The sequence below is a fragment of the Puntigrus tetrazona genome, chromosome 4 (assembly GCF_018831695.1).
Source record: "Puntigrus tetrazona isolate hp1 chromosome 4, ASM1883169v1, whole genome shotgun sequence".
Classification (NCBI taxonomy): Eukaryota; Metazoa; Chordata; class Actinopteri; order Cypriniformes; family Cyprinidae; genus Puntigrus; species Puntigrus tetrazona.
The window spans coordinates 9379176-9402087 of NC_056702.1; the positions used below are offsets into that span (position 1 = coordinate 9379176).

The 22912-nt window shown below is 39.2% G+C and overlaps 2 protein-coding genes across 3 annotated transcripts; one reads left to right on the forward strand and one right to left on the reverse strand.

Moving 5' to 3' along the window:
• Window positions 1-2366: 2366 nt before the first annotated feature.
• cfap54 (cilia and flagella associated protein 54) lies at window positions 2367-16582 on the forward strand. 2 transcript variants are annotated; one of them, XM_043237934.1, is made up of 52 exons: window positions 2367-2510; window positions 2598-2675; window positions 2756-2877; window positions 2947-3129; window positions 3232-3324; window positions 3408-3593; window positions 3667-3806; window positions 3904-4051; window positions 4198-4353; window positions 4495-4617; window positions 4744-4872; window positions 4956-5082; window positions 5166-5258; window positions 5347-5473; window positions 5564-5660; window positions 5768-5853; window positions 6284-6466; window positions 6604-6788; window positions 7018-7175; window positions 7257-7469; window positions 7787-7980; window positions 8115-8250; window positions 8413-8500; window positions 8619-8774; window positions 9051-9254; window positions 9337-9424; window positions 9848-10018; window positions 10092-10158; window positions 10274-10459; window positions 10556-10642; window positions 10741-10863; window positions 10989-11042; window positions 11138-11288; window positions 11376-11494; window positions 11708-11859; window positions 12364-12493; window positions 12591-12747; window positions 12838-12998; window positions 13086-13232; window positions 13379-13499; window positions 13681-13845; window positions 13933-14044; window positions 14124-14220; window positions 14303-14362; window positions 14442-14568; window positions 14733-14891; window positions 15018-15187; window positions 15279-15374; window positions 15510-15616; window positions 15791-15935; window positions 16033-16119; window positions 16388-16582. In XM_043237934.1, the coding sequence occupies exons 1-52, from the start codon at window positions 2441-2443 to the stop codon at window positions 16502-16504; spliced, it is 6831 nt and encodes a 2276-aa protein (XP_043093869.1). In that variant the 5' UTR covers window positions 2367-2440; the 3' UTR covers window positions 16505-16582. The 2 variants fall into 2 exon arrangements, 1 of the variants encoding a protein (XP_043093869.1); XR_006250785.1 differs by lacking the exons at window positions 15791-15935; window positions 16033-16119; window positions 16388-16582 and having other exon boundaries at window positions 15127-15187; window positions 15510-15553.
• On the reverse strand, window positions 16564-22278 carry rint1 (RAD50 interactor 1). The gene is made up of 13 exons (XM_043237935.1): window positions 22008-22278; window positions 21015-21256; window positions 20761-20934; window positions 20541-20681; window positions 19530-19683; window positions 19348-19458; window positions 18846-19071; window positions 18630-18767; window positions 18348-18547; window positions 17944-18161; window positions 17501-17681; window positions 17039-17157; window positions 16564-16967 (listed from the first exon to the last, which is right to left on the reverse strand). The coding sequence occupies exons 1-13, from the start codon at window positions 22236-22238 to the stop codon at window positions 16754-16756; spliced, it is 2349 nt and encodes a 782-aa protein (XP_043093870.1). The 5' UTR covers window positions 22239-22278; the 3' UTR covers window positions 16564-16753.
• Between the last annotated feature and the right edge of the window lie 634 nt (window positions 22279-22912).

The following is a 22912-nucleotide window of genomic DNA, read 5'->3' on the forward strand; positions in this document are numbered from 1 at the left end:
AGAACAGCTATACAATTTTGCAAATTTTTTCGAATACTCAGAGAACAGTGGAGCGCCCACCATATCAATGTAACAATAACAGATTAATAATAGCGTTGTTATTACATTCTGAACATTTTTCACAGCTGTTTAAATTAAGCATTTAAAGTGACAGACCACAAAACTGCATATGTTAAATAAAACGTTATTGTGCATTGGTGTCAAACTAATATGGCTATTATTGTAAACTGGCTTTTAGGGCTTTAATATCCTTTCTTTTGCAGGTTTTGGTGATTCTGACCACACTTCTGATGAGAGCCTGCCTGCGTCTGTGAATGCAGTCACTCCTATGTCCTCTCTCTTTGACACAGCTGTTGCTGGTGAATGCTTGCAGTCAACTTGCCATTTTCTGTTACTCATATTTGTGTTTATGCATTATATGTTGCTCAGGGTCTCTGTTTGGCTCTCTCAGGAAAGAGTAAGATTGCAGTAGATGCTGCGGTGGAGTTCGTGAAGCAGCTCTTCAGATATGAACAATGGAGCACATTCAGCTCGCTCTCTACGGCACTTATGTCAGCGCTAGCTGTGAGTGCATCTGTGATATGGCTTAAAATGTCAGCCAGACTGCTATCTACTTTTTTTTCTTGTACTGTTCACAGAACATGGAAGGACGCGCATTTAGAAAGTATGAGCTGGAGCTGAGGATTTTGGAGGCTGGAGAGCGTTTGATGTCCACTCAAAGAGTTAAATTCATCATGAAAGATGCTGCTTTTGATGGTCAAGCTGGTACTAATATCATAATTTGATTCACTCATGGACATTTATATATTATATATTATATTTTTGGGTTTGTGTAAAATTCTTAAACCCTAACTAAAAATCATCACTCTTTTATTGTTTTATTCCTTGACAGACAAGAACACTGTGTCAGCAATCATGACGGAAGAATTTTTCAATCTTATTCAGACGCTTCATGCTTGTGTCTGCAGGACAGAAAAGGTCAGGTCTTTCTCTTTACTCTCTCTGAAGAGCTGTCACAGGTAACCTAACAATGCGTATCTTTGTTCAAATAGGATATCCAGCCAAATGCAGACTTGGTGTTGGACTTTGTGCTCTTCTTTTGGGCTAAATGCAAAACTGTATTTCAGAGAGCACAGTCAAGACACTATGAATCTGTGCGCTACCTGGGAAGGATGGCAAACCAAGACCAGGTTATTATTAAAAAAACAGTAAAGAGACTTTGTCAATTTTAAAAGCAATCATGGAGCAATCATGGATCTTATAACATTAGTTGCTGAATCCATAGCATGTTTTTTTTTTAAAGTGGGTGGAGACCCTCCTTTTGCTGTGTGAAGTGGCCCATGACCACCAGCTGGCTGAAGTGTACTTCTTATTAGTGACTGAAATGACTCTGAGATTAGCCATGGTACTGGAAAGCAGCGTGGATGCCCCACCACAGTCTGGGAGAAAGACAGGTACCATGTGCCACAAAGACGAGATTTCACACAGCAGCAGTCTATGTACTATTACTATTACAACATAATATTACAACAGATGCTGTAAACATTAAAGATTCCCTAAAAATGTATCATGGTTTGCACAAACATAATACACAACATAGCCATTTTCAACACTGATAATGATAGATGTCGCTTGAGCATATTAGATTGATTCATGAAATATCATGTGATGCTAAAGACTGGAGGTAATAGTGCTGAAAATTCAGCTTTGACATCACAGAAATAAATGACCATTTAAAATAGAAGACAGTTATAATAATATTTCACATATTTCAGTTTTTACTGTCTGAATCTAATTAATGCAGCTTTTGTGAGCATAAGAAAATGTCTTTTTCCTGCCACAATTTTGAACAACCGTTATTTTGCACTTTTCTTTCTATAGCCACCACTGAAGATAGCAGTGAAGAGTCCATTCCTGTTAGAAAATCTGCAAGCTCCCTGTTTATGGTATGTTGTCCCGAGAGTAGAAATATAATATAAAACCTTATTGAAAGTTCATGTTGTAGCATCATAAATTAGATCATAAACAAGTGAAATGATCTTAAAATGTAAAAAATCTAATGCAGTTTTAAGGAATTGTGTCAGGATTTAACCATAATAAAGCTATGTATTTAACATGTGTGCAGAGGTCCAGAACTGAACAGCTGCAGACTGCGTTGGATTTGGTGGAAAGAGGTGTGGAATGTGTGTCTAGAGGAAGGGCCAGGTCACTTTATGGGGGTTCTGTTGTCTGTGACGAGGTGTTCATGCAGGCAAGAAGAACGTATTCAGTTTTAATTACTGCAGCAAAATCTCTGTTACATCTTGTTACTGTTGATACAATAAGAATGCTTTACAAGATGTTATATTTCTCTTAATCGCAGAAGTTTTGTGACACTAAGAGTACCAAGAGCGACAGAGTCCTGGAAATCAGCAGTGCCTCTGACCTTGCTGCCCTTTCCATGGATTTACATTTGGAGTTGCTGGTTTTTCAGTACAGACTTGGTCTCAAACTATCTGATTCTTGGACAGGTCAGAGAGAAATGCAATCTTTCAACATATTAGTGAAACACTTTTTTTTTTGCATTTCACTCAATTTGCCATTTTTGATCTGCTCAGATGAGATGAGTTTGGCGGAGTTTAAGAAGTCGCATACTATTTCATCACAGACCTCAGAAACAAATAGGCCTACAGGAGGTAATTTTCAAAACAATGTAATATTAACACGTCGGTACCAAAACAGGCAGACAGTTTTACACATGTTTTCTCTTTGACAGACTCTGCGGTACTTGAAAAAATCAAGAAGAACAAAATCTATAAGTGTGTTTTCCTAGTGCAGAAAGCCCTGTTGGCATTCAGGAAAAACCAGATGAGCCGAGAACCCAAGAAAATACTTGAGGTCAGTATTTCAATTGGTGTCACATCACATCAGCATAACATTACATAAACTCTGTTTTCATCTCTCCAGGAGGCCATAACACTAATGGAAAAAGCTGAGCTTGAAGAGAGGAGGCTAGTTAGTTGTGCTTATCCATCAGAGAAACATTTAGGAATGGCAGAGAAGAGACAGCCACCACCAGCCCCGATACTCCTCTCACGCTCCAACATTTCCATGACCTTTAAACCTGCACCATACTCCCTGGAGGAGGAGGTTGTCACATCTCCTCTATAAGCTGATATCTGTTGATTTCCCTTTGAATTTATTGTTTGATGTAATTGCTGAAGAACACAATTTACTATTATTCCGATGTAGGTTAGATGGTACTGTATCTATGGAAGAGAAGCAGAAGGTGTCAACCTAAAAGTACGACTTAAAGACTGCTACTTGTGTGGGACTGGAGATATGGTAGGGTTGAAAAGATTTACCTTATTTTTTCTGTTTTGTTTATTTGTAATCGGTACCTGAAATTAAATTTGTGTTTCAACCAGATTCCTGCCAGAGGCGAACGTTTACTTCACGTAGATGGGTTGGAATCTAATAAGAAGTACATTTTTGCGGTGGCTGCTTTTAATGCTCAGGGCAAAATGGTGGGGGGTGCCATTGGAGAGACCACCAGGCCTCTACTAGCTTCCCTGCCTCTACCACTACTAACAACCTGGGCCCACATAGCTCAGGTAAATGGATCAAACTTTATTCTGTGCTGCATAAAATAGCCATCCACGTAATGTTAGGTTTTATATTGTTTAGGTAGCTTATCAGACAAGACTCTACTCCCTTGCCAAAAGAAGTTGTAACGAGCTTTGGAGCCACTTTACTTCTCCAAACTCAAGTCACGAGGTTCCAGAGCCAGAACAAGACGCACGTCTTGAAAGACTGGCTCAAACAAGGTTTATTTCAATATAATGTAATATAGTATAATCTAATGTAAGTCATGTGTCATATCAAATATCTGTTCTGTTTGTCATCTATTTTTATTTAATGTAGACTCCGCCCAGAGAACCTGCAGCTTTCTTCTCCTCTCCTCCAGCAGCTGTTTTTTTTCACCATCTTCATCCAGACAGATATTGACATTCAAGAAGGGGCACTATTCTGTGACAGTCTCTGTGATGGAGGGCCTTTGATCTGGGGCCAGGTTAGTGAACAAAGTGATTAAAACAGCTTTATGGTGGTTATATACTGTATTTAATAATAAGACATCTCATAATAATACCTCCCAGTGTTTCTCAAGTAATTCTTCTTACTACTTGTAAAACTGATCGGTCTGCACATCCATTGCAGGAGGCCAGGCTTTCAGAGTGTGAACGGATGTTGGTGGCCATTGATCTTGCTCTGCACCTCAATGACAGCGGTGGAGCCCTGCAGGCTGTAGTGACCTGTTACGGCCTTCTCACTCCGTTAATCTTCAACCAGATCTCTTCTGAGCCTGTCATAGAGGTGGCTGCTTTTATAAATGTGCTTGATAACAATAACATTTCAAGAATTCCATAATTTATTGATTAAATCAGCCGTTGATGTATATGATAGCTTTGACATAGCAAATTTGACTTTAGATGCTTCCATGCATGTGTGTTTCAGGTGCTGTTAAAGTGCTTTACGGTGCTTCTGGAGATTCCAGAGGTCCTTAAGCAGAAACGGCCTTTTGCCACCACAGAGTCCCTGCAACACATGATCGCTTGTATGACATATTATCTAGCCAAGGTAGTAACTGTTATTTTTTTCTAAATATAATGTGTCTTTGCTAAGGCAAAGAATTATATTTCTTTCTTTAAAAAAAGAAGAAGAAAAAAACTTTATAACCTTCAATCGGTTTCTATGTGCTTTTAGAGCTTGAGCTCCTCTCAGGGGAGTCGTATGGCATCATCGGTGTTTGAGCTGGGAATAAAGCTTCTTCAGGAGATCAATGAGCCCCCACAGCAACCTGCCAAAAAAACATCATCAGTGGAGCTGGACGGGGTGTGTGATGTGTCTTGTTTATCATATCTCTCTGTGCTGCTTTAATAAATATTGATGTCAGTTCATGTGTGTTGAATTTTTAGAAGAAGGCTGCTTCCATCCATGATGTGGGGCCAAGCAGGCAGCTAAATGTTTTAGAGGCCATTGCCACGAAAACCATGCATACAGAAACATTAGGAAACCACGATGTCACATCCTGCAACAATACAGGTTCTTCTTTTTTCTTATATCTTAATCAGGAGGGCAATGTTTAAACAATCAGTACAAAGTATGTTATATGGCCTTTGATGCAGGGTCTAATGGATGTGAGCTTACTGGACAGGAAGACCCTGTTGTACTCTACATGTTGATTGAAAACAGCCCCCTCCAGCATGCATTTAAAGAGGGTATAAAAAACACATATAGAAAAAAATCTGATTCACTAAAAGAAGTATTATACATTTATTTTGTATATTTGCATTTGTCTGTGAGTAGTGATGAAATTCAAGCAGAAATCTTGTTTTCTGGAGTTTGTTTCGCGCTTGCTCCAGAAAGCCCTGCTAGAAGGTGAACTGGATCTTGTGTTGCAGTGGGAGCAGAACATCTTGAACTGGCTTAGCAGGTGTGTTTTTGTGTAGTCCATGCTTGCAGTCAGTGTGTGTTTTTTGAGTTACATTTCTTTTCCTTCTGTAATTTATTTTCTTTCTTCTAGACGTGATGAGGCTTTGTTTGGGCTAAAGAAGAGCTCAGGTGTACCAGGGGATGAGTTTAAAGGCTTCACAACTTCTGTGATTGAATATAATACCAAAGTAAGCTTGTGTTTCGTGTTAGCATTGTGATATATTTGAACACATTTGGACAAATTAAATGCATGTTCTCTTTCAATTTATAAATAATCTCTGAATCTTTGTTTTAGAAACAAAAAGATGGCACATTTTGGGATGGCAGGAAGTTGCTACAGAAGAAACTTCTGGTTGCATTCAAGAGCCAAAACTCTCAAAAGTAAAATAATATTCAGCCCAACTTGCAGAACATTGAAATATTCATTTATATCCATCTTTGAAATTTATTTCAAATCATGAACACTAACATTCAATAGTTTTGATTCTGTGCATTTTTTATGGCTTCGAAATCTATGTGTATATATTTTTTTATCAGAAATACAGTAAAAACTGTGGGAAATTTTATTATAATAAGAGCTGTTTTCTATTTTAATTGATAATTTTCTATTTTCTATTTGTAGTTTTCTATTTTTAATTTTAATACATTTACAGATTGAATTTTAATCAGACATTACTCCAATCTTCAGTGTCACATGATCCTTTAGAAATAGTATTATAAAGTATTTCTTTAATCTTACTGACCCCGAACTTTTGAGTGTACGTGGTTATATTTTTAAAACTTTATCTGTTTTTGCTCTTGTGTCCCTCAGAGAGCTCAGAGCTGTGGATGCCCTGCTAAATAATCTGGCAACTCTTATCAGAAGACATCAGTGCCGCTGGAAGCTAAGGCAGATGCGCTCTGAGGATTCACTGTGGCGTTGCCATGTGAATCTAAGTCTGGCATGTGCTCACCTAGGCCTGCTGAGGAGGAACCTGGTCCCACCAAAGCTCTGGTACTCAGATCTGTCATCAAAACTGATCTTCAACCTCAAGCTCATCTTAAAAGTTTTCGTCTGTTCTGTTACTTTTGGATTATTATTTTCTCTGGAACTGTTCGATTGAAACTTGAGCTTTTTTCTATCCATTCCAGCTTCAGCCATCTTTCGCAGTCTCTCTTTTCTCTGGCTCACTGTGGAATGCTGATTATGTGGAAGAATATTCCACAGCACATCAGGCCACCTGAACTGACTCTGCAACATCCCAAAGTTTTACTCCATCCTAGACACCATGCTCATAAAAAGGAAGTGAAGCACAAAGTTAAAGTTACTAATCACAGTACGTTAAGTCTCTTTAGCTTTTCACTGTTATTCACTGTTGTGTCCAGAGTCACATTATACTTTAGAAATCATTCTATGTCGATTTTTTTGTTCGTATTAAACATTTTTTATTATTATTTTTGAAACCCATTTTTTGTATTCTTTCTGAACCCAATGTTTAAATGGTAGTGTAGATCTTTACATGTAGATTCAGTTTATGATTGTCCTAATGTACACTACATCTTCAGAAGAACCAAATAGCAGTGACGAGGAGATCAGCTCTGCAGAAAGTGACACTGAAGGTGGAGTGAACTTAGAGAACACCCACTGCCCTAAAGCTCATCAAACCACGTCTCAGTTACTGGACACACTCAACAAAGCTTCTGTACACATGCGCAGAGCCATGGTAAATGCAGTTTTATGTTAATAGTTTGACTAATTTGCAATGTCCTTTATCTTGTGTGCATCTCCTATTTTTTTCCACTAGGTGCTGGCACATCGCTGGGGTCACTGGACAACTTTACAATGGGCATGTCGGACTTTCTGGGACCAATCCAACACATTGGCGTTGATGATAGAGCAAACCCAAGGCCCTGATGCCAATGCCAGACAGCTGATGATAGAGCAGCTATATGCAGTGATCACTCCCCTACTATTGCTGGCTTCAGATCTTCTCATGGACATGATGGACAAGCTGAAGGTTAATCCACATCACCTCTCAAACAGTAGTTCTCAATCTTGATTTGAAGGTCCACTTTATTGAACATTGTTCAAAGGCACTCTATGTATTAAGTGAAATAATTTAATTAAATTTAAAAAAAATATTTAGGATTTTGAGTCATATAATTATTACTGTAAATTATTTTATTAAACTAAATTAATTGAATATTAAAAAATGTTTTTGTCATCCTACAGCTCCCTTAAAATGGTGATTTGCACCATTCATAAAATGACAGCTAACCTGTTAAGATATCTTTCATATTTGTTTTCTTATTCTGTTGCTTTCTTATTCTGTAGCTGTGGAGTGTTTATGATGATCAAGATGTAGAGCTTGAGGCCAGCCTGAGCTTTTCTGGCCCAGTGGATGACGTGACAGTTATAGATTTGCGTTGGCTGAAGACTCTGGTTCTGCACACATTAGAGCTTCTGTACTATCAGGCCAAGTGGGAGAATCTGGCTTACCTTGCCCTACTTTTCAATGCATATACTCGGTAAGCTGATATCTCACTGATGCTGGTGTATCATTAATTTGTATACCTGCTGAAATGAAACAAATAAATGTTCATGAATATAATTTAAATCACAAAAGTATAGCTATTGAAATGCAGTGCATCATGCGTTTCAGGGAGCGCTACTCTCATATGATAACACCTGTTCTGGTGCATGCGCAGAGGAAGTTGTTGGACAGGATCAGTTGTTTCGGGGGCCCTCCAGCCCCTCAGCCTCACTTCACCTACACTGAAATGATCTCTGGAGAGAAGGTAGACATTAATGTTCACATACACAAAATTTTGATTAAATTTGACAGGAGCTGCTTAAAATTTTGAGTTCATAGCCTTTTCTTTGAAAAGCTTTGTAATGGATATTCCAGTTGTGCATCCATTAGAGTTGGAAAAATTACATTTTGTAACTGTCATCCATAGGTGACATGCAGGAATTATGCAAGCAGACAGTTACTGTGTCCCTGTGGAGGGGGTCAGATTATGATCACTGACCCAGAGAAACTTTTAGGTACAAAATGGGTTGCAGGTTAATTTACCATTTTGTATGTATAATGACACAAATGTATATTTGACGTTTTTTTTTTACATAAATAAGTTTTATGTTTGTGCTTTTTAAATACCTGTAGATGTGAAGAGAGCCATGTGCCTGGTGTGTGTACCGCTGGATGTAGAGGACACACTGCAGTGTTTCAGAGAGACTCTAAAGGAAAAACATCACACACTGCTGACCTTTCAGCACAGCCGAACTCTACTCCTGCTGCTACTGGCGAACACGCAGCAATGTAAGTCTTGCACACAGCATAAGTTGGCACCAAATTGGCATATTATATTTTTGATAAAATCATCAGCCTCGGTGAGCATAAGAGGCAAACCCCAAACGTATTTAATGAAACATACGTTAAATGTAACAAAGCCATTTTTTTACGCCTTGGCCTCCCTCTGGAATTTATGAGCAAAAGAAAGTCTGTCTACATTTTAAAAAAGTACACAAACCATATTTTACTTCTAAATTGAAAATTCACACCCAAAATACACCCTTTCTTTATATGTGGCCTCAGCATATGTTGAGGTGCCATTCTCTAAAGAAAACAGCAGTATTCAGCAGGGAAAAGTGGAATTCAGCATGGCAGCCGGCACCCCGCCAGGCATCAGCCCTCCAGACCTGTCTGCAGAGGACTTCAGCTCTCTGGGCTCCATCTACAGCACCACCCTGCCTGCAGCACACATCCAGACTGTTTTCTCTTCCTACAACAATTCTATTAGTGAGAACCAGTCTGAACTTTGACATCTTATAAGCTGAATTTGTTCTAGAGCTTTTGCAATACAGATGTGCTTTTTATGCAGAATATCTTCAAGCAAATAAGTACAGCTCTCTTCAGGTGCAAGCCCTCCATGACCTTGGAAATCTGCATTTCTACAATGGAAATCGAAAGTATGATGTGTTCACTGCATTATTTTACTTAGAGAATAGTATACTTTATATGTTTACACTACCTTTTCGGAGCTTGTGGTTGCTGAGATATTTTGATGTTTGTGACCTATCATTGATCAACAAGTTTTCTGTTTGAATATTTTAAGATGCCATATTAATTTGCAGCTCCACTATTTTCAGTCTTCAGTGCCATTCTTCAATAATTGTTCTGCTTAATATTTTTGTGCTTACATTTCAGAATTCTTTCATGAATAGAAGTTTTAAATAGAAACCTATTTTTTTTATTAAATAAAACTATTCATTTCTGTAAAAGTAATCTTACTAACCACAGACATTTGTACAGCAGTCTAAGTAATAAGATGTTTTGATTTTACACCATAGAAGGATAAAAAAACATTTTTATTAATATGTGTTTATGTCTAGATCGGCACACTCTTTCTGGAGTAAGGCTTTGGATAGTGCTCTGCAAAGCTCTGGAGTTTTGGAATCTTGGGATGGCGACTCGTGGGGAGGCAGCTCCTCTCAGGAAACCCTGCGGCATGCTGGGATATGGGGCTGTCTTCAAGGAGCATTGCTTTCAGCCAAGATTGCACAGTAAGCGAGAAACCATGAAGTGTATTTGTGACTGTGCTTCATTGCAGCAGTATGATTTCTTCTCTAATGACAGGCACATCCTGACTTCCAACATCGATCAGCGCACAAAATGCTGCCTTCTCTCTGGAAAACTCTTCAAGGTGAAAACTGAGCCCCTTTTCCTAGAGTCAAAAAAGTAGCGTTTATGACCAGAAAATTATGACCAGCAGCACACATGTCAACACTCAGAGTTAAATAAGGCTATATGCTCCGCAGTGCCTGTTGATGGCCTCGATGCCCCATCCAATAATTGACCTGTCCTACTCCACATACTCTGTGGAGACGGAGCTGATACCAGGTATTGACCTCTTCTCTGAGCCAGATCGAGGGAATCTTGGCACCACTGTTGCCAGTTTGTCTTTTCTCTGCCACTGGCTGTATACCTCAGGACACCTTCTCAAGGTACCAGCGAAACACTCCTTGACACTTACATTAAGATGGTCACATTTGTGTATTTTACAGTTGATGTCTGGTCCATCTTAATATTGCTTATTTCAGGTTCTTCCTGTACTGGCTTTGTACCTGTATATTGCCAGAACGGTGTGTCGGGATCTACACCTCACTGTCAAATGCAGAATACTTAAGGTTTGAAGACACTGTTGTATGTTTTGGTAAATCTGTGTTTAGTTGAATGTATTTTTCTATTTGAGACTTGTGGGTTTATATTAAGTTTGTGTATACAGGTAAAGGTACTGACAGAGTTGGGGGCTTTCACTCAGGCATTTAAAGAACTCAGCAGTCTCACATTTGGCAGGGAAATGCCTGTACCCCATGCAGGCCATCACAGAGTGGAGAAGCCATCCTGGGTAATGCAGCAGTATTGTTGCAGTATTGTTGAGTTCCTTAGCATCTAATCAGCATATTGGAAAGATTTCTAAAGTATCATATGACATTGAATACTGGATTAATGGCTGCTAAAAAATTCCCACAGACAAAAGGAATATTTAATGAAGGGAAACCGCTGTTGGATCCTTCCAATCTTCTAGTAGGTTTACTCGTTTTTTCACATGTACATCAAGTCATTGACAGCGTGCTGTACTGTTTGTAAAAATCATAATACATTGTGGGATTTTTTCTCAGGTTTTGGAGGATTTTTTTAACAGGAGGCCAAGTAAAGACATCATGGATCTTTATGGCTCAAAATTGACCAGGCAGCTCCTGATGGCCAGAGTTCATCTCATCTTGGCTGTATGTAGCACTATTCATGACCTGCCTGAGCCACTGAGACCAGGTATCATATCAATACTATTTTATTATGGACAATTACAGATTATACATCTCCATAACATATTACTGAATTATTTTCTTTAACCTACAGAGTTGTCTGAATCGCAGGAGAAATGCTCCAGTACTTCCTGTTTGCCTGATGTCTCTAGCTTTGACGAGTCCAAGAGTCTCCAGCTCAGTGCCAGGAAACTCACATTAGGAGAAGTCAAGGTGCTCCATTTTACCATTAAAGCTGTTCCACTTTCATTTCTGTTAAATTGTTCTTCCAGATCTAGGCCTATAAAAGCGTTTTAACATTATTTGACCCTATAACATTAATAGCTGTAAAGTATAAAGTTATATACACAAATATAAATGCATCTACCAAAGGCCAAAAACATTAAGGACAAAGTGAACATAAACTTTTTTTATTGTCTCTTTCAGGCCATACTTCTAAAAGAAGCAAATGCTTTGGTTGGTCCAGAGCTCTTTACCCCATGTCCTTTGAGCACTGATCCTGAAGAAATGGAGCTGGCAGTGGAGATCAGACTGTTAATGTCCAATATCAACATGCAGCAGGGCAGAATGTCTGCCAGGTAGTACAGAAACTAAAATCATGAGGAAAAATGCATGTTTGTGAATTTGTGTGTCTGTATAAACACTATTGTTGTTGTTGTTTTTTAAGAAACTAGTAGTTTTATTCATCAGGGATGATTTAATGTAATCAGAAATGATTAGTAAAGATTTTATAATGTTTCAAATATATGCTGTTCTTTTTGAAATTTAAATTTGCTGAAGAGTCCTAAAAAAAGTATCAGGATTTCCACAAAAAAATTAAGCAGCAGGAGTAATGGTAGCTAAAAATTCAGCTTTGTCATTACAGAAATAACTTAAATATTAAAATATATTAAAACATGAAGCAGTTATTTAAAATGATAAAGGTTTAGCAATTTTACTTTGGTTTTGATCAAAAGAAAATACAGCCATACAGGCATAAGAACATATGAAACGTTTTTATGTATTGTATTTTCCTGGAGATGCATGCGTGTCTGTATGTTTGAATCCTTTGTAAATCTAAACATATTTCCTCTCTGTTATAGTGCAGATCTGTCAGTGTCTGCTTTGAGGCTCCTTCAGAGGTCTCCTGTATTTCAAAGTGACTTCCGCCCAGTGCCTCCTCCCGGACCACCCTCCTCTGCTCTCAGAAGACCCAGAGGCAAAGCACATCAGGTAATAATCAACCTCTGATTTACTCACATAAATTCAGTGCTCAGTTTAGATCTTGCGTCAGTTTCATTAGGCTTTTATGCTGTCTTTTTCTCTGCAGACAAGCTCCCTGGATGCAAAGTCTGTTCTCCATAGCGGAGATGTTCCAGAAGAAGTGGAAGCAAGAGAACGCATGGATCTCCTCTTCTGGCTGCGCTGTAGGTTGGCGGTAATTCGCTCCCTCGTAGGCCATATTCCTGGAACTGCAATCTGCTCTGGTTAGTTGCTTTGCAAAGTTTAATGTGGTGTAAATGTTGTTGGATGTAACTGGTATTTGCTTTTTTGATAATTTGGGCTTGTTTTTGCAGGTGCGGACAGCAGTGCAGAGGCTCTTCGACTGCTGAAAGAGGGCCTGGAGGAGGCAGAGGCCTGGGGAGACCCTGACACTAAAGCCATGCTGCTCTTACAAGGTGTCCAACTCAACACACATCGTGGAAGACCCAGAGAAGACAGTACGTCCATGCTACAGGTCAGTAGTTTGTTATGACAGTTGATTTTGATTTAGTGCTATTTGACTTATTCTGTTGGCTGATATGTGTTGTGTGTGTCTGTTCAGGAGATTGTGAGCTTGTTATCTGGGCGCAGTGCACTTCCTCTGTGCTCTCAAATGACTCTAGCTGAGGCTGTGTTACTTCTTAGTGAGTTGAGAGGAACAGGAAGCCAGACTCTCCACCTGCTCACGCAGAAACTACTGCAGCAACAGGTTTTGTATATTATAATGCTCAAAATGTATGGGGAGTTCACCTTTGTTGTTATCTAAAAGGTGTTAAAACGTCTGAATATATAAGAGCAACAATATTACATTTGTTTTAGATATTTTATAGTGGTTATATTGTTCTTTGTTTTCAGCTCTGTGCCTTTGGAGAGTCCATAGGTGTCAAAAAAGGAGGTCAAGTGGAACTACTGTCTCGCCTGAAGAATATTTATCTTCCACAGCTTCCCCTGCTGGCAAAGACAACCATGCAGATTGGTAAGACGAGAAAAAATGCAGCAATGTATAGATATTCCTTTCATGGTTAGGGGTTTGTTCTAAACATAACTCTAAGTATTAAACTTAAGCAGTTAACTCACCTACTTAACGTATAGAAATATTGCTTCGTAAATTGGCTCAAGCAGATGTTGTTATAATGATTATTGATTCTCTGTTCTAGGTCACTTTTTGGCATTGCAGGCTTTGTCAAATTCCTCTGAGGAAGGCAAGGAACCCTGGAGTTCCTTAATATCTGCTCAAGAAGTTCTGCAGTCTGCGCTCAGCATCTCTCAGGCCTCTGCAAACAGAGACCGCAAGCTGGAGGCTGATATCCTCTACTGTACAGGTGACCAGTAGAGAGTGATCTTTATATATAGCATCTTCTCTTATGAACCAGTAATAATTGTAGTTGGTCGATATTTCACATCTGCAGGAATGGTAGGCAAACATCTCATTTCCATGCAAAAATCTGATCCCCAAAACGTCCTAGAGGCCTTTTTTGGGTGTTTAACCTCATTTAATCCTATTCTTAGCCAAAGTTTGCGGTAAGTAGTTTTTTTTTATTAAAGTTCTCCTCTAATTCTGTTCAAAAATGACTCTCATTTTTATGCATGTGTATTTCAGATTGACACATAGTTGCTACATGGAAATGGCATTGATATACTTGCAAGATATCTCGTTCTTTGAAAATCTGACAACAGCACCTGACGAGACCAGAAAGGTGCTGTGAAATTTGACAAAAATTTGAGAATGACAGTAGTACTTCTGTGATATTTATGCATATTTATATGTTGTTTCCTTAGGAAACAGTCAAAGAGACCTGCCTTCTGCTTTGCTGGATTTGTTTGAGAGTAGCTTTAAAGGTCTGTAAGGACATCATCCACACATCTGTATGAAGTGTGTTCAGTATAAATTATTTATCTGTGTTTTTTTGTCTTGTAGACATCAGAAGTTATTGGCAAATGTGATCCTTTGCAACGATTCACAGAGCAAACTGAAGGCCCTGTACCCATTTCCTCAGTAAAAGTCCTGCCTGACTTTGCATTGAATGATCTCTTCCATCCCTGTGGTAAACTTTAACCCAAAATTGCTTTGCAAAGTAGTTTTGCATTAGACATAGGATTTAAGTCTTGCATTGGATTCAAATTGGTGTCATTTTAAATCAATGTAATGTATCTTTGCTGAATAGTGGTATTATTTTTATATATGAGCATGGGCTGATTGCATTGGCAGGGGGGCTAGAAACTGCTGGGAACTCAATCTCCAGTCCTGAAGCATTCATGAATGCTGAGGATGAGATTAACAGCATGAAATGCCCTCAGCTGACCTGGGTTCATATGTCCCGCTACTACATGCACTTAATCAACCTGCTACAGGTCTCTTCACAACCAGGTACGGAAAAATAACCAGAACTCTATTAAACTAGGATTTTTATTCAGTTCATTCAACAGTTCTAAACTCTGAAAATCTTCTGTATATGTTTTTATGTAATTAAGTAACTGTGGCCGTGTTATTTAGGAGCAGTGCAGGGTGTTTATGGGCTGTTGTCCATGTCCGGTGATCCTAAACTCGCTCTCAGACTCTCTCAGTTACACACCTTCTTTAGTCATCACCAACCCTCTTACAGAGAGCAGTGGGCCGTTCCTGATCCCCCTTCAACTTTAATACTGAAGCATCAGAGAATACAGGTTTCTATTCCCACATGCATTACCTTACCACAAAATGATAATAGAAAAAAAATAAAAGCATTATAGTTGTTTCTTTCCTAACTCCTGCCAGCATAACCAGCCATTGTCAGATCTTTACCCCTGGGCCAGCACTGACATCCAGGAACTGATCATCCAGTGGTACAGACCCACATCAGACGACAACACGGTAATCAGACCTTACATTTTTTATCTTTTAGTTAATTATAGTATGTTTTTAATCTATCTGTCCTTTATTTAAATTAAATGGTTCTCTCTGTAATACATATCGGTTTCTGAGCAAATTTGTATTTGATCTCTTTAGATTCTGCTTCTCTTCGCTGTAAATAATTCTCCTCTATCAGCAATGAGCCCTATTTCAGACGCAGTGGCAGCACTACAGGCTGGACAAAGAGCAGTCTGTTTGGACAGGTAGATTTTATGTTTATCTATCCAAAGACAAACCTTCGTTTGTGTTGGATACACATACACTGTTTTTACAGAGTGCATTATTGTCAGCAAGGGCACTGTGGGTTGGATTTACCGCTTCCTTTTGATTTAAGTGGTAGTTAATTGAGTTATGTTTACTCTCATTGCTCCATCCAGGCTGAAAGCTGTTCATGCCCTGCTGAACACAGCATGTGTGGAGGCTGATGGGCATGTTTCACCGTCCACCAGCTCAGTCTCCTCCTTTAGCCCAAAAGAAGAAAAGGAGCAGAAGAGAACGACTACACCCACCCCTCGCCGACAGGTGTCCTAAATCGTCATGTTGTACATTTGCACTAACCCTAAATGTAGAGGACACTGACTTTACCCGTCTTTGTCGTTCATCTACAATGGTTTCTTAGGGAATGCTTTTGGAGAAAACTACAGAGATATGCTCTGAAATCAGGAATTTACTGAAGTCTGATTTCAGTTTAGCACCCATCACAGAGGTGAAGTGTTACACTCTCATTTTGTTTCTAAATAGGGGTTAGTTTTATTCATATACTGCTATAATTTAATATTTTTCACTTTAGATTCATTTTGTAATTTTTTATACACTTCTATTTACCTTAATTCTTTTCAGTTTTAGTAATTTAATACTTCAACTTAAGTTAGACACCACAGCAAGATTTCTAATTAGTTATCAGTATCATCTAAAAATGTAAAACTCCCCCAGCCATGTGTGTGTTATTCAGATGTTTGATTGTACCCATGCAGATGCCCTTTGACCCAAGCAAGCTGACTCTTCAGAGCCTGGAACGCTGCTTTAATCATGCAACAGGTGGCACACTGCAAGATACAGCCCTCATAACGTGGCTTCTCTCTCTTCTGTAATAAAAAACACAGCCTTGATCTGCTCTAAAAAAAAAAATCTGTTTTATTTAACACTAAATAAAGAAGACAGCACAAAAACATGTTTTAATTAATTTGTTTCTTTTTTGTTTTACATTTTTACACCAACATACTCTTCATAATTCCCTTCAGTTCAATTTAAATACTGTGTCTGGGCTGATGTAGGGTATTTCATTCAGTTATATCTGAAGTATAACAGGTGTTTTAGTGTTTGGTACTGCTTTGAGTGATTTATGATTGGTTGAGCCAGGCCGAGCGGAGGTTGAGTAGGATCTGCACGTCACTGGGAGCCAACTTATAGACTCCCAGCTCATTGAGCACTGACTCCGGGCTGGGCTGCTGGTGGTTCAGAAGACCATCATCTTCTTCCGACTGCTTCAGCACATCACACAGCAGAAGCGCCGGACCGACCTTAAGAGTTAAGATGATGCAGGCCTCCTTCACACTGAGACGAGTAAAGAGCAGAAATTAGAATCAGGTTTGCTTAAAACATTAGCACTGATTAAACAAACTTACTGTTTGAAGAAGTTTTCAGGTCTCTTGCAGTAGTGCCCAAAAAGAGGGAAAAGGTTTCTGGTCATATCGTATTGAAGCTGTGCCGCCCCGCCTTCATTGAAATGGTTATACAGGATCAGCTAAGGGTGAGAGCAAAAAAAACAGACAAGCAACACACTCTATCAAACTGTTGTACAGAGATTTTAAATACAGTTCATTCTGGCTAAAATATGAAAGATGTGTCTCTTTCTTAAAGCATTTGATTTTGAGGCTAAGATGCACTATTGTTAAAATGTTTTGGGTCAGTAAGCTTTTAAGTGACCGTATTTCTAATATTTCACAATATTACAGTTTTTTTATGCATTTTTGCTTAAACAAGAGACTACTTTCATTTGAAAAATGTTACTAAATATAAACTTCTGAACATTAGTGTAATGGTTAAATTAAGGTTTAACGGTGAAAAAGTTGAGGCAAGAGACTGACTTCTTCGTAGATGAAGCTGTCGAGTCTTTCGGCGAGACCCTGCCAGAACATCTGAAACAGAGGAAGACACAACATCTGCTGCAGCTGGAGCAGGTGATCTCTCAGGCAAAGCATCATGGGACATGCAGAGCTGGATAATGACATAGTGGCTTGGTCGCTCTGTGATGGCAGGGAGATCCACCTGAAATAAACCAGATTCACTTTAGATACGTGACACAACCTGGTACAAAAAGAGCCCTGATAATAATACCACAATGTCTCCAACTACCAAGAGATCACTGCACAGATTCAAACAATCCTAACTAAACTTTCTGATTTAAGTGAAATAAAGACCAATTTAGGATCTCTCGAAGCCTTACACGAAACATGGACAAAAAAAACAAAACACATCAACTCAAGGCATCCTTTAAATTTGACGTTTTTTAGGTTATTCCCACCCGTACCTGTCTTTGCAGTACAGCTGTGCCTTTTCCTTGACGTCTCTCATGACTGCATCCAGTAATCGTCCCAGCATGTCTCCTCGTAGCCTTTCCAGCAGGGCCAACAGGGCCTCAAACAAAGATCCTTCCAGAGAGGCCAGACGCCCCGTCTCCGTGGCTCCAAGAGAACCCAGGATCTCCTCACCGACTGACACTGCAGCCTGCTGCAACTGTAAGAAGAACTGAGAGAAAACAAAAGGAAAGTTTTTATGCATGTATGTTTCTGTTCTCAATCAAGACCTATAATGTTATTTATTCATGCGAATAGAAGGGTACAAAAATAAGGATGAATCTTATGACCTTCCAGAAACAGGTTTGGAAACACTTTCAAATTCCTGTTAGCCTCAGTGTGACTCAAAGACACTTACAACATTGTCCCCCCAGTCACTGAGAACGGTGGAGATGTAGTTGGCAGCATTGAGGATGGCGCTGTAGCGAGGACTCAGCGGCTGTCGGGACTCTTCTTTCATGACCTGCGTGAGACGGATACGGAAATCATCCACCAGCTCCTTCTGCAAAGCCAGGAAACTGAGCTGAGCCCGCGGACACGGCAGAGAGCGGTACCGTTCTAAGAGATGGATTGTGAATAGATTCAGTAACTAATTTTTATCTAAAGCATCAAATATGAGGATGATGTTAGCTATTGATACCTGTGATGACCAGCAGAAGGGTCATGAAGGTCTCTGCGCAATCTGGTGCTTTAAGTTCATCCATATCAGTGATGTCTTTATACTGAGAGCTCCAGGCTCCCTCTGCAGACAGCATAGCATCCACTTTTTCCACGGCCACTAGAGAGCAACATACAAAATGTCATTTATCGTAGATCCTGAAAAGTTGACAATTAAACTTGCGGCATTTACACTCACTCTTTCTCTCCACACTGAGCCATTTCTGGAACACGGTCTCCTCCAGTAGTATGTGCAAGACGCCGGGGTAGGCTCGCGGGTAACTGTGGGTGCTGCGGAGCTCTTTTTCGAACTGCAACACCTCGTCTACAAGGTGGCAGAAGAGAGCATCGTCGTAAAGCAATCGAGGAGCGTCGTGGGCGAGCTTCTCCTGTGCTAGAGTCAAGAGTCCTCTGCATAGCTCCACCTGGAGGACAGATTGATTAGAATTTAAGGCCTACAGATGCACTAAAAAGGAATTCGCTACAGATTTTCTCATTCATGTTGTGATGCACATTTAAGTGAAATGTATTTCACTAGTATTGTTGATTGGATGGAGGCCAATCTGAATTCAAGCTTGCAGAAGGAAAGGGCTTTACTGAAATGGCTTAGTTACGAAATGTTGATTTGAAAAGTACAAGGTAAAATTTAAAGAAAAGAACATGCAGAAAACCGAATTTTACAGATGCAATGATTAACATACCCTTGCATTAACTTTGGCGCCTGCGCGATCTAATATAGGCTGAATCTTCTCATCCATAAAGTTGGAGCTGTTTCCCATCCAAATGAGGACTTGGGTCAAATACCACTCTGGCTGTAAAGATTTAAGGTAATGTCATATTATCGACGTACATACAATAGTTTATCAAATGTATAATCGCTGACCTTGCTTAAGTTGTTGGTCTGACGGTTTCCAGTGAAGTGATACCTAAACCTCTTACTGAGGGGAAGCAGCATGATCTGAATGGGCAACGAGAGTGGAGGAGTCTGGGACTGCCCTGGGTGAGACGTCTCTATCTTCTCTGATATAAGGTCATCGCTTCAATGCCTGCTAAGGAAAATACCAGCTTTGTACCTTAAATTAAAAAAAAAAAAAAAAATACAATACAATAATAACCTAAATACATTTTATTATAAGTAAAAAATGCTGTAAATAAAATAAAATAGTTGGTCTTAACTATATTGCGTAGTTTATTTAACACTTTAATGCAGTGCAGAAAATATGTTTTATTTGAAAATAATAAGAACAAAAAAAAATACTGTATAAAGTAAAATAATCGGGTGTAGATTGTCTCACACTTTAAAGTCCACTTGAAATCAAAATGGACTATATTCTGTTAGCTCACATTGCTATTTTTGTTCATTCGTGCAGGTCAATCCACAAAAATTAAAAAAAATCCGTTACTCGTCTCCGTAATCTTTAATCCAAATCTGAAAATGCTCCTCCCCTCGAAATCAACATTTTAATTAAATTAAAAAAAGCATTTTATGTAGTTTGTCTCAGACTTAATCGTCTCAGTTAATTCACCCCAAAATTACTCGACTTCAATCGTTCCTAATCCCGCATGGCTTTCATTCATCTTCAGAACACAGATTAAGATATTTTTGATGAAATCTGAAAGCTTTGCCCAGAAAGGTAGTAAGGACACAAACAGTTCAAGTGCTATACTCTCAAGAAGGCAACACTGAAGAGAAGATTAAAGTTGATTAAAGTCACTATTTTGTCGTCTTTGCACAGAAAAAGTATTCTCGTAGCTTCATAACTTTGCAGTTGAACTACTGTTTTAACAATGCCCTTAATACCTTTTCGGACCTTAAATGCGTCAGTTGTGTTGCGGTCTATGCAGAAAATGAATCAATATTAAAGTGGATTTCATTCCAGCAGATGAAGGATACGAGGTCTGGAGAGAGAGCAGTTGGGAGACCAGCAGCTCCAGCTGGCTGTTGAGCTCCGGCGCGTTGGCCGGGGGAGAGAGGGTCTGTGTTGGGGGCGAGATGAACGGCCAGTGGAACTGCGTCAAGACCTCCTCAAAATCACTGCAACGGAACCAAACGTTTAGCGCGAGCTTCTAAGCACTGATTCTTTTAAGCACGCGGTTCTAAATAAGCCTAACACCTGGACAGTTTGTCTTTGAGGATCTTGTGCCAAAAGCGAAGTGTCTCTCTGAGGAAAGCCAGCAGGTGGCTACACCCCGACTCCCGCAGACCCATATCCAGAGAGGCCATCCTGTCGATGGCGCCGACCGCATCCCACACGCTGTTGGTCATCAGATACTGCTGGATGCTGTCGCTGATGCCACACAAAAGAAGCGAAGAGTGTTAGAGGCCAATATGAACGCTCGGTGACCCCCAAAAGGACGCGCAACCTACCTGAGCTCCTCGATACGAGCCAGACACTGCAGGTACTTCATGTGCCTCTCTAATGTGTCTAGCTGACCCAAGACCTGCCCGATGCTGTCAGCCCAGACCTGCGCGCCCTGCAGATGCTGCTGCAAAGTATTGGATAAAAGTCTCTCCCTCTCCAGTAAAGACTCCAGCTTCACTCGAGACTCCTCTGCCGCGGACAGGGCAGCCGACACTCGTAACGGCACCGAAGAGGACACGGTCAGCACCTGCAGGCAAACGCAGACGCATTCGTGAAATAAACAAATACGCAAAACAACAGCAAAATACTAAAATAAACATTGATAACAGAACTGTAAATATATAAAACTGAAATACTAAATGAATATATAAAAAAAGAACATTATGCATTTACAAAAATCAGAGTAAAAGGGGTTTTCAGGCATCAAAACCATAAAGATTTAATACAGCAATAATTTTTGTGTTATTTACCAAAAAAAATGTCATATTTAGAATTAAAAAAAAGATTGAATGACTGCGTTTCAATATAGTGCAACTCTCTAAAATGTATTTATTGCCCTTTTAAAGCTTTACCAATATCCCACTATCCTTCAGACAACTAGGTTCTACCTATTTTTCAGATAGATTTTTTTTAAAATCCTTTAAAAATATAATAAGTATATTTAGTACAGGTCAGAAGAAGTACGTTTTTCATATTTACGTGAACATCTGTCAAGCTAAACGACGATGGTACATAATTTCGCTAATATGCCAACAATTTATTTTTACCGAAGTTACTTTAAAAAGCGTAACTAGAAATCTCGCTTGCATTTAATACGCTTTCAGCGTATGTAAAAATCACTTTTGTAAATTTAATTTCATGCACTCACAATAACAAAACACTGACTAAAATAAATAGTCAAGAATTCGGTGTAGTTTATCTCACACGTTAAAAAAAATCGTAACTTTGTTTTTATTCTTGACAACACTTCTGTTAACCGGTTCTCTGGCTTTATTTACCTGCTCCTCCAGCTGCTTGTTCTCTAGTGTCAGTTTCTCCAAAAGCCCTGACACCTTCTTTAGCGACTTAAGGTCGCCACCTATCTCTTTCTGAACAAGTGCGACTACATCGTTTGCGAAGTTTGCATCCTCTGAAGGAGATTCGGAGTTAGCGCTGTCTGTTCGCTCTAGATGAATCTCTAGAAGATCAGTGCTACTGTGCTCGTTGGGCTCCATCGCGGGCGCGGCCATGTTGTTCGACACGTCATCGGCGGGTTTGTCCGTTGCTCCCTCTAGCGACAGAAAGTACTCCGCTCACAACAAACCTTTTACTTTTAAAACGATTCATCTGCTGTTAACTCTTTGCGGCCCGTTTCATCTTCACAGAGGTACAATTACTCATTTTAGGCCCCAAAATACTCAAAATTGTACTTTATTTTATTTTTTGATTACTGCTTTATATCTTGTACGTCTGATAAAATTATAACATTTCGCACATTTCATTGACAGCAACCAATCACATTATTATTATGTTAATAATCAGGATAAAATACGTAAAAAACGTGGTTAAAATCATGAGACACTGTACCCTTTTTAAAGAAAAAAAAACTGTTCCTACTCTGTATTTGACAGACGTAGACATACACCTATATTTAGCAAATATAATATTTTATTAAATAAATTATTAAAATATTTTTCTTTAAATTTAAATTTTAAATTTTTATTTTTTTCTTTAAATAATTAAAAAAAAGTTACATGTACAAAAATGAAACCGTAAAAAGTTTTGATTCATTAATATTAATATACGTGATTACGTAACTCGACGCTACGGGCACGTAATCAAAACGGTTTACGCAATCTAATTAGCATGAGCTCGACCTTCGACCGCGTTGTTTGTAACGTTTTGAGTTTTTCTTCCTGGCAAG

Bases quoted from the DNA above. Each gene is read 5' to 3' on its own strand.
- cfap54 (XM_043237934.1), top strand. From the start codon at position 2,441: ATGGATTTACATTTGGAGTTGCTGGTTTTTCAGTACAGACTTGGTCTC. The intron at 3,130-3,231 runs GTTGTCACATCT...ATTCCGATGTAG, and splicing joins CATACTCCCTGGAGGAGGAG to GTTAGATGGTACTGTATCTA. The intron at 10,159-10,273 runs GTGAAAACTGAG...TATGCTCCGCAG, and splicing joins TCTCTGGAAAACTCTTCAAG to TGCCTGTTGATGGCCTCGAT.
- rint1 (XM_043237935.1), bottom strand. From the start codon at position 22,238: ATGGCCGCGCCCGCGATGGAGCCCAACGAGCACAGTAGCACTGATCTT. The intron at 19,684-20,540 runs GTATCCTTCATC...CAGGCATTGAAG, and splicing joins CTGCTCTCTCTCCAGACCTC to CGATGACCTTATATCAGAGA. The intron at 16,968-17,038 runs GTAAGTTTGTTT...TACTCGTCTCAG, and splicing joins CCTGAAAACTTCTTCAAACA to TGTGAAGGAGGCCTGCATCA.